Source organism: Rutidosis leptorrhynchoides, chromosome 6, assembly GCF_046630445.1.
Source record: "Rutidosis leptorrhynchoides isolate AG116_Rl617_1_P2 chromosome 6, CSIRO_AGI_Rlap_v1, whole genome shotgun sequence".
Taxonomy (NCBI): domain Eukaryota; kingdom Viridiplantae; phylum Streptophyta; class Magnoliopsida; order Asterales; family Asteraceae; genus Rutidosis; species Rutidosis leptorrhynchoides.
Genome location: NC_092338.1, coordinates 88,137,044 through 88,152,621, shown reverse-complemented (window position 1 = coordinate 88,152,621; position 15,578 = coordinate 88,137,044). Strand labels below are relative to the sequence as shown.

At 33.6% G+C, this 15,578-nt stretch overlaps 1 protein-coding gene across 1 annotated transcript; it reads left to right on the top strand.

Annotated features, from left to right (window-relative positions):
* The first annotated feature begins 13,364 nt into the window (after positions 1–13,364).
* LOC139853856 (uncharacterized mitochondrial protein AtMg00810-like) lies at positions 13,365–13,718 on the top strand. Its single transcript, XM_071843199.1, has one exon. It carries the CDS (start codon positions 13,365–13,367, stop codon positions 13,716–13,718), a length of 354 nt encoding a protein of 117 aa, XP_071699300.1.
* Positions 13,719–15,578: the final 1,860 nt, after the last annotated feature.

Genomic DNA, 15,578 nt, shown 5'->3' with positions numbered 1-15,578 from the left:
CCTGTTTGTATGCTTTTGCATGACCGTGCGAAATGCCGGTATGTTGGGGGGATATTCTATATGCATCTTGTTAAGGTCGATTACCAGGTGTTTATATATCGTATGAATGATTTTCCAGCAGTGAGCAGACCTGCACTTTATTGTTTTCTAAAAATGAGTATCTTGTGGTGTATTATATTATTGAAAAATGATTATTTATGATAAACTAATAAACTCACCAACCTTTTGGTTGACACTTGAAATCATGTTTATTCTCAGGTATGAAAGAAATCTTCCGCTGTGCATTTGCTCATTTTAGAGATATTACTTGGAGTCATTCATGATATATTTCAAAAGACGTTGCATTCGAGTCGTTGAGTTCATCAAGAATATTATTAAGTCAATTATAGTTGGATATATTATGAAATGGTATGCATGTTGTCAACTTTCCATGTAATGAAAGTTTGTCTTTTAAAAATGAATGCAATGTTTGTAAAATGTATCATATAGAGGTCAAGTACCTCGCGATGTAACCAATTGTAATGTATTCGTCCAGATGGATTAGAACGGGTCATTAGAAGAAATCCATATTATGTGTTTGGAATAGGGTTTGATATGAGATGAGTGTTGAATACTGAATGATATATTCGTCTCCTTGAATACGTATATATAGCAAAAAGATTCCGTAATTTATGGAGGAAATTTAGGAAAAGTGTTAGACAAAGTCTATTGGGATTGATATGATAAGATATGATTTGTCTATACTCCATTTATGCAATAATTACAGTATGACTTGTCGAGATAAAGAAATGATAAGTATGCAATCAGATAATCTTTCGATTAAAGACTTTCAATTCATAATGGCCTATTCAGGTCTAGGGACTTGAGCTATAGGATCGTTTAAATCGGTAATCCAAACCCTTCCATTCTAGAGTTTCGTAGACGCCACCCATCAAGAAAGTTCAATGATCAAAAATAACAAGAAAGCAAAGATTTTGAAAGTAATGAATATGAATAGTGATGACTATATAATGTCTTTGAGTTTATCGAGAATCTTTATGAGTCAATAATGACATTTTTCCAGTTCGCAAACCAATGCATAAAGGTATAAGGCACATAGGTACGTGATATAACAAGGTGGTTATAAACGTATGAGTATGAGTAGTAACAATTATAGAAATTTCAAAAATCAGGGACGACATTTCATGTAATACATACGTAATACACAAAACCAGGATAGATGACATAGGAATGTCGAAAATTTCAATAATAATGAGTGACAGCCCTCGGTTTAACCAACCGAGGTGGTTTTATAAAGATAATGCATGTGAGTTATTGAATATTGTGAATCACAATGGGAGTTCCTCCCGGAGTGACAGAATAAAAGATATGCATATATGTGATGCAAGTAATAATGTTCTAAAGCTATAGGTCAGGCTGTAGACTAGACTTTAATGCACCTTATAAATCTGGGTTATCCATGAGAATTTCAGCCAACATGGCCTAGATGGCCCACTCATCAAATTTTGATTTTATAAATTAGCCCGAACAATTAAACGAGCGCGATCCGAGAAAAATACCGCTACGCAAATTAAATACGCGAGAAGAATAATAATTCAAGAAATAAAACATAGGAATATTTTATTAACTCATACGACATCGGAATATCGTATTAAAGTAATTCGGAATTGGAAATCTCGAAAGTCTAATCGTTGGTTTGGAAACCGAGACGATTCATCGAATAAAAACGTTATACGTAGGAACGTACAAACACATAGTCACACATTTTTATTTAATAAATAATATAGGAATATTAGAATATAATTTAGTCACATAAATGACTTCATAAAACCTTTCAAAATTTTGAGACTCATAATAACAAGTTTGCTTATTGAGTCGAAAGCATTCAATCATGTAGAGAATAGACTTTAAAAATAAATTGAAATTTTCCAGCAAGAGATGATAAGTAAATTTTAAAATAAACACATGCGGTCAAAGTCCATACTCACTAATGCATCCTAACAACTACCGGTTAGACACACTAATACAAATTCTGGTTCCCTAAGACCAAAGCTCTGATACCAACTGTAACACCCCGTCAAAAACCATTAACGGCGATGTTAACTCTGGTCCCAGTGCTTGGCTTGACTTCTATGTAACAGCAAAGTTTTACAGCGGAAGCAAAAAGTACCTGAGAATAAACATACTTAAAAAGTCAACACGAGGTTGAGTGAGTTCATAGGTTTGTCATAATTAATGATTTTGATAATAGTAATAGATCACAAGATTTAAATTTTCATAAATATCCTTACACCGCAGTGTAATAAAAAGATTTCTACAACCATGAGCACCTGGTAACAGCCTTAACGATAATAATATAATAATGAATACCCTTGATGTCTATAGAGCACCGAATCAAGTGCGAAAAATACCCTCGAAGTACTAAACATCCGTTGACTGCTAGCGCGACTAGCCCGGATGGGGTTATCAAACCTGATAGATCTATCAATAGGATTCGCACCTACGGTACAGAGACCAATAGATTAAGTTACCAAGCTAGGGGAATAATTTGTGATTCTAACTCACGTAGAATTAAGTTTAGTACTTGTATCTATTTTGTAAAACATATATAAAACATTGCATGTATTCTCAGCCCAAAAATATTTATAAAAAGGGAGCAAATGAGAACTCACGATACTGTATGATATTTCGTAGTAATTACGAGTATGATGGTACTGAACAAGTGCAGAGTTGTCCTCGAATTCTAGAACCTATATCAGTTTTATATATATTAAAAACATGTAATCGTAATTGAACAATTTCATATATTATAATTTATATTATATATTATGTATATTTAATTTGTGTATATGTATTTAAAATGATAAACGTTTATATAGTTATATTAATATATATTTGGTTAGTATTATATTAAAAATACCTAATTTGTTATATAGGAATATTCGTATAAAAATTGTTAATATGGTTAATATATACTTATATGTAATATTACTTATAAATATGTTTTTATATACAAAATATTTATTTAGTAAAATAATATTAATATTGGTAATTCAAAAGTTGTATTTGATTATAAGGGTAATAATAATAATAATAATACTAATAGTAATTTATAACAATAATAATAGTAATAATGATAATAATAATACTAGTAGTAAAAATGATAATAATAATAATACTAGTAGTAAAAATGATAATAATAATAATAATAATAATAATAATAATAATAACAATAATAATAATAATAATAATAATAATAATAATAATAATAATAATAATAATAATAATAATAATAATAATAATAATAATAATAATAATAATAATAATATAGTTTTGATGATAACAAAAATGATAATTTTTATAAAAATGATAATAACAATAATACTTTTTAATAATAATAATACTAATAAAGATAATCATATTAGTAATAATAATAATAATAATACTAATAAAGATAATCATATTAGTAATAATAATAATAATAATAATAATAATAACATTAATAATAATACTTATAAATATAAAATGATACTAATACTAATAATAATGATAATAATAATAATTTGTATTGTTTTCAAAATAATAGTAATAATAATAACTCTACTCATAATAATGAAAATAATGTTTAAAATGATAATAATAATGATAGTTAGTAATAATAATACTAATAATCTTAATGATATTAATAATAATACTTTTAATGATGTCAATAGTAATAATAATTATAATTATAATAATATCAATAATAATAATAATAATAATAATAATAATAATAATAATAATAATAATAATAATAATAATAATAATAACAATTTTTAAAAATGAAAACTACCTTCAATAATCGGATTAAAAATAAAATGCCCCGAACCGGGCTCGAACCCGCGACCTCTCGCTAACCCGTAAACATCCCTTACCATCCGGCTGTCTTCCTTTTTTTGATTTAAAACACTCTTTAATTATATATATCCCGTTTTATAAACTGTTCTTCTTCCCCATAAATTAATCGTCGAACAGTGAATTAATCTGTCACTAAACGTTTCATTTGGTTTTTGGATTGAAATATAATCGATTATTAACAGACTCTTGAATTAATTTAAGCAATTAAAAAAATTTATAAACCTGCTGTGTTGTTCGTCGAGAAGAAAAAAATAAATAAATCGTGATTTTGGATTAAAGACCGTTTTAGCCAAATATTATAACACGAAATTTGTTGCATAACATTCCTATAAAGTATCCAAATCATCAATTTTAACAAAAATGTTAAAACAAAAGCGAATTTTATGATGAACACGAAGTTTGACTTTCAAAAACAGAAACTTTGACTCGAAAATTAGAGATTGATAGAAAGATTTGGAATCTGAAATTTTGAAGATAGTATGAGTGAACGATTCCTAACACAACTGCATTTACAGTTTTTGAAATTAATTTCGAATTTGAGCTTTTCAGAAATTGAAACACGTACAGAGTATTATCGAGTTTTTATTTATTTTTTTTGTTTTTATTTTCAATTAATAGAGACCTGCATCAATTATATAACACTAATAATGTTGTAAATCGAACGTGTAAAGCTGGATTCATTGTTGTTTAATAATATTGGGTGTCGACTGGACAAAATCAAAACCAGTACAAATAAAATAATAAGATGATAAATATAAAAAAAATTGGATCACGATAAATAAATAAAAAGCTGTTACGATCAATTAAAAAAATAAAAAGCAGATTTAAAAAAATTTCCATGATTAGTTCATTGTTTTTGACTTTCTTTTTATTTTTTTAATTGATATTCATTATTAATAATTATAATAATAATTTGATAATCTTATAATAATAAAAGTAATAATAATGATAATAATAATTATTATTAAAAATGTTAATAATGATAATAATAGAAATAATAATATTAATAATAATAATACTATTAATAATAATTTTATTACTAATAATTTGTAATATTAATAATAATGAAAATGATTATAAAAATAATATTATTAATGATAATAATAATATTATTTTTACAATAATAATAATAATTTATACAAATGTTAATAATGAAATTAATATAACATTTATATGTTAACTTGTAATTATATTCAATATATTAATATTATATATAATATATAACATATCTTGAATATTTAATACTTATACCTTTTATATATTTATTACAATATATTTATTATGTATAGAAATTATATGTGCGTATATATATATATACATACATATTTATTTACACACAAGGTTCGTGAATCGTCGGGAATAGTCAAGATTAAATGAAATCATGTAAAGATTCCGTTTAAATTTTGTCGAAAATTTCCGGGTTGTTATACCTACAGACTTGATGGAAGATTCTTGGACACCATGTTCAAAGTTCCCAACTAGAAGAGATATATTCGAAGGCTTTTCTCTACAAAGGAAAGGATACCAAATTCCAACAAAATTCCACTGAGTGAAGAATGCTCAGCATTACTCAGAAACTCTCTACCGCAAAAGCTATTAGATACGGGCTGATTCATTTTCCTGTGTTCAATCTACCAATCTGAAACCATTCATGCGCTAGCACATTTAGGAGTAAGTATCAACCTAATCCCCTACTCTCTCTACAAGAGATTAGAGCTAGGAGACTTGTCACCAACTAAAATGATAATCCAACTTGCCGATCACACAATTCGATATCCTAAGGGCATAGTTGAGAACGTCTTGGTGAAAGTCGACAAATTCTTGTATCCTACGGATTTCGAAGTGACGGAAAGTAAGGAAGACCTACATGCGCTAATAGTATTAGGGAGACCTTTCATGAACACGGCTAGGACTGTCATTGATGTGTACAATCAAACCTTGATCTTGCGATCGCATGGGGAGAGCGTTACCTTCAAAATTGACTGACCTACAGATCTTTTCGGACAAGCAGAGATGTATGCTATTTCCACCGGACGGATCACTTTCGATGATGAGTCCCCACCACCAGCCGATGATATCTAGATGGGTGTCAAATCACAGTCTGTTGACGACCCAGAAATGGAAGAAGAGGATCCCAACGAAGAAATGTAGGAAGAGGAAGAATCTTAGGAGGAAGAAGAAATGGGAGACGTAAAAGAAACTGTGATGATACCCTCTCCAAGCTTGGAACGTCACGAAGAATTAATGAGGCTAGAGACAGAGGATCACAGTTTAATCATTCGATTAAAAAAGAAAACTGCTAAGGACGTCGAAGTTAAAGATATAAAGATTGACCCTGCAAGTGTTGAAATGAAGCACCAGAATACTGAAGAAGCCCGTTCATCAGATGAATCTACAAATGAAAACTATACCGATGATGACGAGGAAGAGCAAAATGAAGACATTCAGGATGATTCATATTCTCCACTCGTACCAGATCTAGAGGAGCCCGACTCTTTTTCAGATCAGATTCTGGTCATATCTAATCACGCCGACATGATAACCTTCATCAATGACACCGATGAATTTGAAGACATTCTCGAAGCCATCCGTAAATCGAAAATTGTTTTCACGCCTCGCTTAAAGGAACGGATCAAGGCCATCGAAGATGAATAAAACCTCTATCTATCCAGAGAAGATGATGATGTTGAAATCTTAGAAGAACGCATTCAAGACTTTATCAATACTCTTCACGATCATATCTACCATGAAAAAAGGTAACGAGAGCACAATTCAGTGGATCGCACTATTCTTGAGACAAGGTTTTGTCGAGATCCAAAGATCATTTACTCTAAGATTTATAATGCCTTGGCCGGATCTGCACTTCCGTTCTCAGCAAACCAACGAGCACTACTGACTCTCATCCGAAAGTGTATGGATCTTTTCACCGGACGCCCGACTTATCACTCTGATTTGCAAATGATCGAAGATATTCACAGCCTCTTCATTCTCTTAGAAAAATATAATTTCAAAAGCACGCCAGACAGGCAAGTGATTTACGTAACAATTGATCAACACGCTTATCTGATTATCAAGGAGTTACGAGATGTAGTAGTGGAAGAAGGGAGACGCAACAATCCTTTCTCACACCTGGAACAAGACCAAGTCAACATTGCCACCTTTGTTACGAAGCAGATAACACGTATCTTCCACGAATCCATGGATCCTAGTTTCACATTCAAGGCTAGATGTTGAGAGATATACTCCAAGACGGTGACATTAATGCTTGGGTCAGGATTGTTTTTCACTTCTTTTCAGCTTCGCCTCTTGAAAAATTTGTACAAAGCTACAGAATCCTACTATGGAGATCATCGTTCAGAAGATTTTGAGATACTAAAGATACAATTTCTGACACTATTTGAAGACCTCCGAAATGAACATCCCGTCAGAGAAATAATCACTACGAGTACTGCCTCGATGATTGACATTCATGGATCAATCAGCAGAGCCGTAGATCATATTCTCATCGGACTTCAAGATTTGTCACGAGCTGAAACCACACATTATCTCTCCTTCAGAAGATCTTCAAGAGAAATACCAGGCCTTCTACCACTTTTGGTACGTTACTTTCTTTGAATCTATCCACCAAGACTCACATTCCCTCGAGAAGACCACGATTACAACTACCAGAGGGGAATGTCTACTTTTTAGGCATCATTATAGTTGAGCCAACAACCTTAAACAAAAGCGCCTCTCTAGAGGCAACCCGTGCAATAAAGTAGAATTGAAGAATAAAGGATGACAAATGAGCCGATCAATAAAGGACGTAACTTCCAAGATTGCTGACACAACCTGCAACCATCCGCTAGGGGTACTCCTTTATCCTCGTTACAAGCTTAAATTTAAAATTATGCCACATGCTAGCTTATCACTAAGTGTGGGATTCCAACCCAAATAAACACTAGACAAATATTCCCAAAATCTTTAACTAAAACTCCTAAGTGTGGGATACACTAGGAATATTGGAGACAATGTTCGTCTAAGTGTGGGATGTTGGTATAATCTTTTATGATGTATTAAACCCCATTATAAAGATTCCGAGTTCTTAAGCCAAATTTCAAAAAAATTTAACAAAAGAAAGCCTTTTCGAAAAAGTACTTTCGAAAACCTAAAACGTTTGTAGGCTTAAGTAAGGTAGAAATCTTGTTGGGACAAAACAAATCTCTAATAGAACATTGCATGACTAGGCATTTTTGACCTAAATTGATTATGGTGAGGCACCCAAATAAGACCATATAAGCATTCATCTTTAATGCTTCACTATTTTTCGTTGAGAATGCCAATGTCTGTACTCAGAATCAGAACTTACTCTAGATCTACATTTCCAAGTAATTAAATGTGATTCGTGTATAATCAGAAGAGCTAGCCATTTGTCAAATAAACCTTTCACACCTTCCACCACTTCCACCACATCAAACCATCATCCATATCATCTTTACTATCACTCGACAAATCCAGAAAAATGAGATTATTTCTGAAAAACGCGATGTTATAAACCTCTCAAGTATCACGACAAAGGTCTTACGAAAGTTTACCGGCAGAAAGTTTCTCGAGATAAAATCTCCAAAAAATGTGTATTTTTAAAGTTCTGAGAAAAGGAGCAGATCTTATAAAGAGAAACGCCGAAAAAGAACTTGACCAAAAGTGCTTCTCAAAAATATCAGCACTCCTATCCTATCTTTCAATTCCGCAACTCAAAAATAAAAGTCTTTAAAAAGACTATATTACCGTTTTTCTCAACCCCTTAGAACAACTTCACCACCACTCTAAAATTCATTTCCATCCTTCCAAATTGAAAAATGACCTAGAAGCTATGGTTATTACCGTTTTCACATTAGTAGCAAGGATTTGAGTCTTTATTAAGCCTATGACGATGGGTGCAACATGAATGGCTATGAACGAATTCATTTCTTAGATCTATAGGGAACTCTAAACACTTGTGTGATTTGAGTGACCCGTGAAAGCTAGACTAAGTCATGTAACCTCCTCGCATTCTTGCAGAGATAGTTTCAACCCTAACATAGATAATTCACCAAATTTTTCGCTCTTATAATAAAAAACAAACCGCTTATGCTGATAGAAAGGAAACTCTAAAAAGATTTCTTAAGGTAAAAATGAGAAGTTTGCTAGAGGACAAGCAAAGTATAAGTGTGGGATATTTGATATCGGCTGAAAAGTCACGTTTTCACCTCAGTATTGAGGCCCAAAAACAATAAAGTTCCAAATTTTATCACCAAAATACTCGCTTTGTCGGAAGAAATTGAAGATCAAGTGATTACTAAGCCGGTGCAAAAAGAATCAAGAGAATCGGAGCTAAAACAAAGATTATAGAGCTAAAACGGCGAAAGACAAGAAACTAAGTTACGATCAAGGAAATCAAGTTACGATCCAGCAAAAACAGCAGACCAGGGCAGGCCATCCGGCCTGCCACTATGAAAAACGGCCTGCCATACGACCTTAGTATACAGGCACATAAAACGGCTTGCCTGGTCATACGGCCTGGCCATACGGCCTGCTATACGGCCTGCCAGCCGTATGCCAGGAAAAACTTTGCTTATTTAAGGAGCTTTTTTCATTCACTTTTACACACACTTCAATTCACTTCTCTCTTTCTCTCTCTTTCTACAATATTAGTCATACTTTCAAGGTCTTCGACTCCGTGCGGGAAATCTAGTACCCGGAGAAGAACGTCGAAGATTGTATTAGAAGTGTTCTGGAGTTTGAAGTTGTCACTTTTGTATTCGGAACTCTTTTAATCTACTTGTACTTCTATCCTTTGCCGTTATATAATGTCTTTCATTATTATGCTTTGTGATGTTGTTGCCATGATTAGCGAGTACTTTTCTTTAGTGAATGCTATCATGTAGTCAGTTATAGTGTCGAAATAATATTTATGGTTTGTGTATGTTGTCGAGATGCTTTCCGATTATGCTTTAAACTCAATTGCTTTTACAACTAATAGAACGTAGTTATCGGCTCTGTTATTGGGAAGTCGTGAACCCCAATTCAGAGTACACTATCTGTGTCACCCCTTGGTAAGAGAAGTCTATCGGATACAACGTAAGTTTAAATGAGGCACACCGGTTGTAGTAAGTCCACCGAGCCTTGGATTCTGACTGAGGATTCTTTCGTAGTGGAACATCTAACTAGACCCCTAGTACATTGTCGGTCCTAGACCAAGCTAGTGTAGTCACCAAGCATATAAACTTTGTATGTGGCTATGTGTACGCTGAAGCACAACGGTTGTTGTAAGCTGTACCTCTGCTAAGTAAGGCCATGGAACCCGGTCAGTGCTGATTAGTACACTTCACCATAACATGGTCTCAAGCATTGCACCCTGCTTAAGGGATTCTTAGTTAATTAAGGAACTGTTTGTTTAAACACATAAAGGATTGGACCGTTAGGATAACCAAATGTGTTCATGAAAGTCAAACTGACTTGGCCATGGTATTCTTTATGGTTGAACTCTTTTCAAAGGGCTTAACTATCTTTTTAAATCCAATCATTAATGAAAGCATCAAAACACATCACGTATCTCGAATATGGCACACCATGTATTCTATTATGCTTAAGAAAGTTTAGACCTTTGTGGAATGTTAATACGTCACCCAACCGAGTCGCTCAATTGGATGAGCCGTCTGAACGTGTATGCATGTAGTCAGACTGCACGGGCGTCGGGGGTAAGGGACGTTGCTGTCTACTCAGAATCTTCAAGCTTAACGCATTACCAGTGACATGTTGTATGACAGGGGCGTTAGGACTAGTTTAATGAATACAAGGTCACTACATATTCATGAGCCAGCATTCCATAATCTCGGCAAAGTAACTGATGAAACCATAGTATGAACTTGCTTTAACCTTATCTGAATTACAAATTTTATCGCATTTACTTTATTTTATCTTATAAACTATAAAAACCCAAAATTAGGTAACAAACCACTACTCCTTCACTTTAGGATTATCTTAAGTTTTAGTTATAGGTTCGATTCTACTGATATCTTAAAAATTAGACACTATGTCACACTTCCCTTACTGACCATAATAAGGAGTAGTACGATTTAGGCCCCGCTAAATATAAATTTAAAACTATTGCTTCCTCTCCCGATAGCTGATTCTGACGTCCTGCGGCCTAACGACACCGCAAAAATAAAACCGTCCGTTTCAGTCATATCAATTAGCAATGAGGGCGACTTCATTAATTATTGTATTATCGTTTAAAGAGTGAACGATGGTGCATACAAACCATCTGATCTGATTTACATCCATATTTTACTTCCGACCAAATGGCCCGAAAAGGTAACATGTGTTACCCTATTAATCAAGGTAACCCCCAATTTACCTAAGCCCAAAAGGACTTCAATTTTATTTTTGCTCAAGAAAATGATTACGTATTCAATTTTAAAATTGAGGTAATCTTAGTTAAATTCATTAACGATCGTTAGTCAAAAATACAAAATTGATCCATGAAGTTTCTTAAAATTTCACCCATAATCCTCTTCATCACCATCTTCATCTTCACCGCCACCATCTGCATCTTCACCACCACCATGTTCATCATCGTCGTCATAAACCGCCACCATCATCATTTTGTGTGGAATCCGGTGAAGAACGGTGGCGGCAGTAGGTGGTTCACGGTGGTTTTCAACAAAAACACCTCAAATCATAACAAAAATCCACCAAATGATGCAGTTAGCTGCGTTAGATCAATCCAAAATGTTCCTAATGCCATGAATTATACTTGCATGATTAGTTCTAGTTCTAATGATTCCGGTTTGTGTCATGCACATTTAGGACATGTACATTATAAAATTTTACATGATATGTTCAAGGAAGATTTGGTACCAAGTTTTGATCTAAATTTGGAAAAATGCAAAACTTGTATGTTGACTATAATTAGACAACCATTTAAAGAGATAAACCAAAAATCTATGCCACTATAGCTAATTTATAGTGATCTATGTGACTTTCATGCTACTCTTTTAATAGGTAACAAGAAGTATATGATCATATTTATAGATGATTCATTTAGGTATCACTATGTGTATCTTTTGCATGCTAAATATGAAGCTTTGGAAAAGTTTAAGATCTATAAAACTGAAGTAGAATTATAACGAGATTGTTCAATTAAAACATTGCGTATTGATAGAGGTAGTGAATACTATGACCCAGTTTATTTCCATTCAATAGGTGTGATTCACCAAACCACGGCTCCTTATACACCACAACGAAATGGTGTAGCTGAAAGGAAGAATAAGACACTTAAAGAAATGGTTAAGTCATGAATTCCTATTTGGGTTTGAGTGAAGTTTTTTAGGGTGAAGCCATGTTAACGGTTTGTTAAATCTTGAATAGGGTTCCCAACAAGAAGGGAAAAATGACCCCTTATGAACTTTGGTATAAAAAACAACCAAACTTGCATTACTTGCATGTTTGGGGATGTCGGGCGGTCGTGAGACTAATAGAACCTAAAAGGAAAACTTTAGGTGATAAAGGTATTGATTGCATCTTTATCGAATATGCCTAGCATTCCAAGGCCTATATGTTCTATGTCATTGAACCTAATAACTCGGTTTCGGTTAACACCGTCATAGAGTCAAGAGATGTTATCTTTGATGAATCGAGGTTTACTTCAATACCTAGACCAAAGGACACAGTACCTATTGCAAGTACCTCCCAAGGAGCTCAATTGGAAGAAATTACAAGTGAGACACCCGAACCTCGTAGAGAGAGTAGAACAAGAACTCCTAAATCGTATGGTTCTAACTTTCAACTATATCTAGTTAAGGGATCTATGGATTGTATTCAATATCATCTCTACTATTGTCACAATATAGAGGTTGTACCTATGACCTATGATGAAGCTATGAGATCTCGAGACGTTGCTTTTTCGAAAGAAGCAATCCGTGATGAGATGGACTTTATTGTCGAAAAATAATACTTGGGTTTTAGCAGACTTGCCAATGGGGTGTAAACCATTGGACAATAAATGGATCTTCAAACGTAAGATGAAGGTTGATGGGACGATTGATAAGTTTAAAGATCGATTAGTTATCCAAGGCTTTAGACAAAAGGAAGGCATAGACTAATTTGATACATATACTTAGATTGCACGTATTACCACATTAGATTGTTGATAGCTCTTGCTTCTACTCATAATCTAGTGATCCACCAAATGGATGTGAAAACAACCAATGGTGATTTGGAGGAGGAGGTATACATGAAATACCCCGGGGGATTTGTAATGTCAGGACAAGAGACAACGGTGTGTAAATTGATTAAGTCATTGTATGAACTTAAACAAGCATCTAAACAATGGCATAAAAAATTTGATGATATGGTGTTGTCTCATGGCTTAATTTTAAATATATCGGACATGTGTTTTTATAGAAAATTTGATCAAAAGGGGAAATGTGTGATCATTTGCTTGTATGTTGATATTTGGCACCGACCATGATCAAGTGGATAAAACCAAGGAATTTATGTCATCAAAGTTCTCAATGAAGGATATGGGAGTGGCGAATGTGATCCTTGGTATAAGGATTAAACGTGATGACATGGGTATCACAATCACTCAATCTCGATATATTGAGAAAATTCTCAAGAAATTGAATCATGAGAAGTGTTCGACGATTAGTACCCCTATTGAACATAATATTAAGCTTTTGCCTAATACGGGCAATGCGGTATCGAAACTTGAATACTCTCAAGCAATAGGTTGTTTGATGTATGCTATGACTAGTACAAGACCGGATATTGCTTATGTTATGGGGAAGTTAAAGTAGATTTACAAGTGACCCGAGCACTCACCATTGGCATGCGATTAGTAGAGTATTCAAGTACTTGAAGCAAACCATGGATTATGACATCACATACTCCGGATTTCCTTCTATCATAGAAGGATATTTAGATGGGAGTTCAATTACAAATGTTGAAGATCATTCTTCTACAACGGGTTAGATATTCCTACTTGGTGGAGGAGATATTTCATGTGCATCGAAGAAACAAACATGTATTACTACTTCGACCATGGAATATGAGTTTGTAACTTTGGCGGCAGCCGATAATGAAGCCAAATGGTTAAAGAATTTAATCTATGAGATTCCTTTGTGGCCAAAGCCTATATCTCCAATATGTATTCATTGTGATAATGCTTCAACTTTGGTTAAGGGCTTATAGCCAAATATATAATGGAAAGTCTAGACACTTAGGTGTTAGACATAGCATGATTTGAGAGTTGATCGCCAATGGAGTAATTTATGTTGACTTTGTGAGGTCACAACAAAACTTTGGCTGACCAAAGGATTAGCAAAGGACTTAGTGCACAAGGCTGCTATTGATGTGAGATTGAAGTCCATTTAGATCTTCCAAAGTGGGATATCCAATTCCCTTCTAATACAACGCTATGAGCTGAATTCAATGTGGAATGCCTACTTTTTGAAGTTTGGAACACATGTAAATATGATCTCAAGGTATGTGTTCTGACCTACAAGATAAAGTTAGGTTGAAGTTTAACACCTCTTAATAGTTTTCTTGAAAACTGCATTGTAGGAGCGAGATTGAAGAAAACTACCTATATGGACATGAACTTTTTCCGATTCAAGAAAGCTTGGGAAATAGTTTTCGATATGTTCATGAATGGATTGGGACACATGGTTTTTAAATTGTCAGGTTTAATTGTTAGAAAGTACGAAACTGATGTGTATATTATCTTTAAATTTTCAAATGGACTGATGGGTCCAAACGTTACGAGCACCCTGATTTTTGAATTCTTAGAATGTGTAATATACTAGGTGGTAATTCAATTCCATGAACATTTCCATTGATGCATTAGTTTGACTGTTTGTTTACATTTTAGTAAATCAAGGTTAACACTAAAATAGGGGGGATTTGTTGGTATTTTAGTGTAATATAATGAATCATTTTGGTATATTGGATTTGCTAGGTTGAAAGTGAAGGTAATCACTAATACTCTGGAACGAATTTTGAGAGTGTGGAGTACACGTCCGTCAAAGATTTGAAGAGATTACTTGAGTTGGGATTTAGTTTGAGTTGAATTAAACTTTGGTTGGGATGTCCAGGATTAAGGTGCACCGCACCATGTTGGTGGTGTGCCACACCATAAAACGAGAAATGGACCATTCATTAACAGTAAGTTTTGATAAGTTATGGTGCTCCGCAATCATCAACAGGTGCGCCACACCTCTTGTATGGTGTACCGCATCATAATGTTGGTTCTGCAGAAAAGTGGTAACTTTTGCCCAAACGTTTTGCAACATTTCATAAACGGTTGCATGGTATACCTAGACGTTTTGGGACATGTTCAAAGAGTTTATTAGTGTTCTAATGCACCCTTTCAAACATGTCCATAGCCAAATGTTGTGTCTTTTGATCATAACCAATTTTGAAAGAATGCATCACTTCAATGCACATTTTGACCTATTATAAATATACACTTTCATTCATGAAAAAATGTCCCAGAAATTTGCTATTTCTAAACTCATTTTCAACACACCAACTTACAGAAAATACTCTATACACTTATAGGATTATCATCTTTTAGTCGAGACAATAATCCATTCATCGTCTTATCCTAATATTGATTTCGTGCGACCCGTGGCCGATTGAGCATATGTGATATCTGT

Coding starts and splice junctions, on each gene's coding strand:
- LOC139853856 (XM_071843199.1), top strand. CDS start 13,365: ATGTTGATATTTGGCACCGACCATGATCAAGTGGATAAAACCAAGGAA.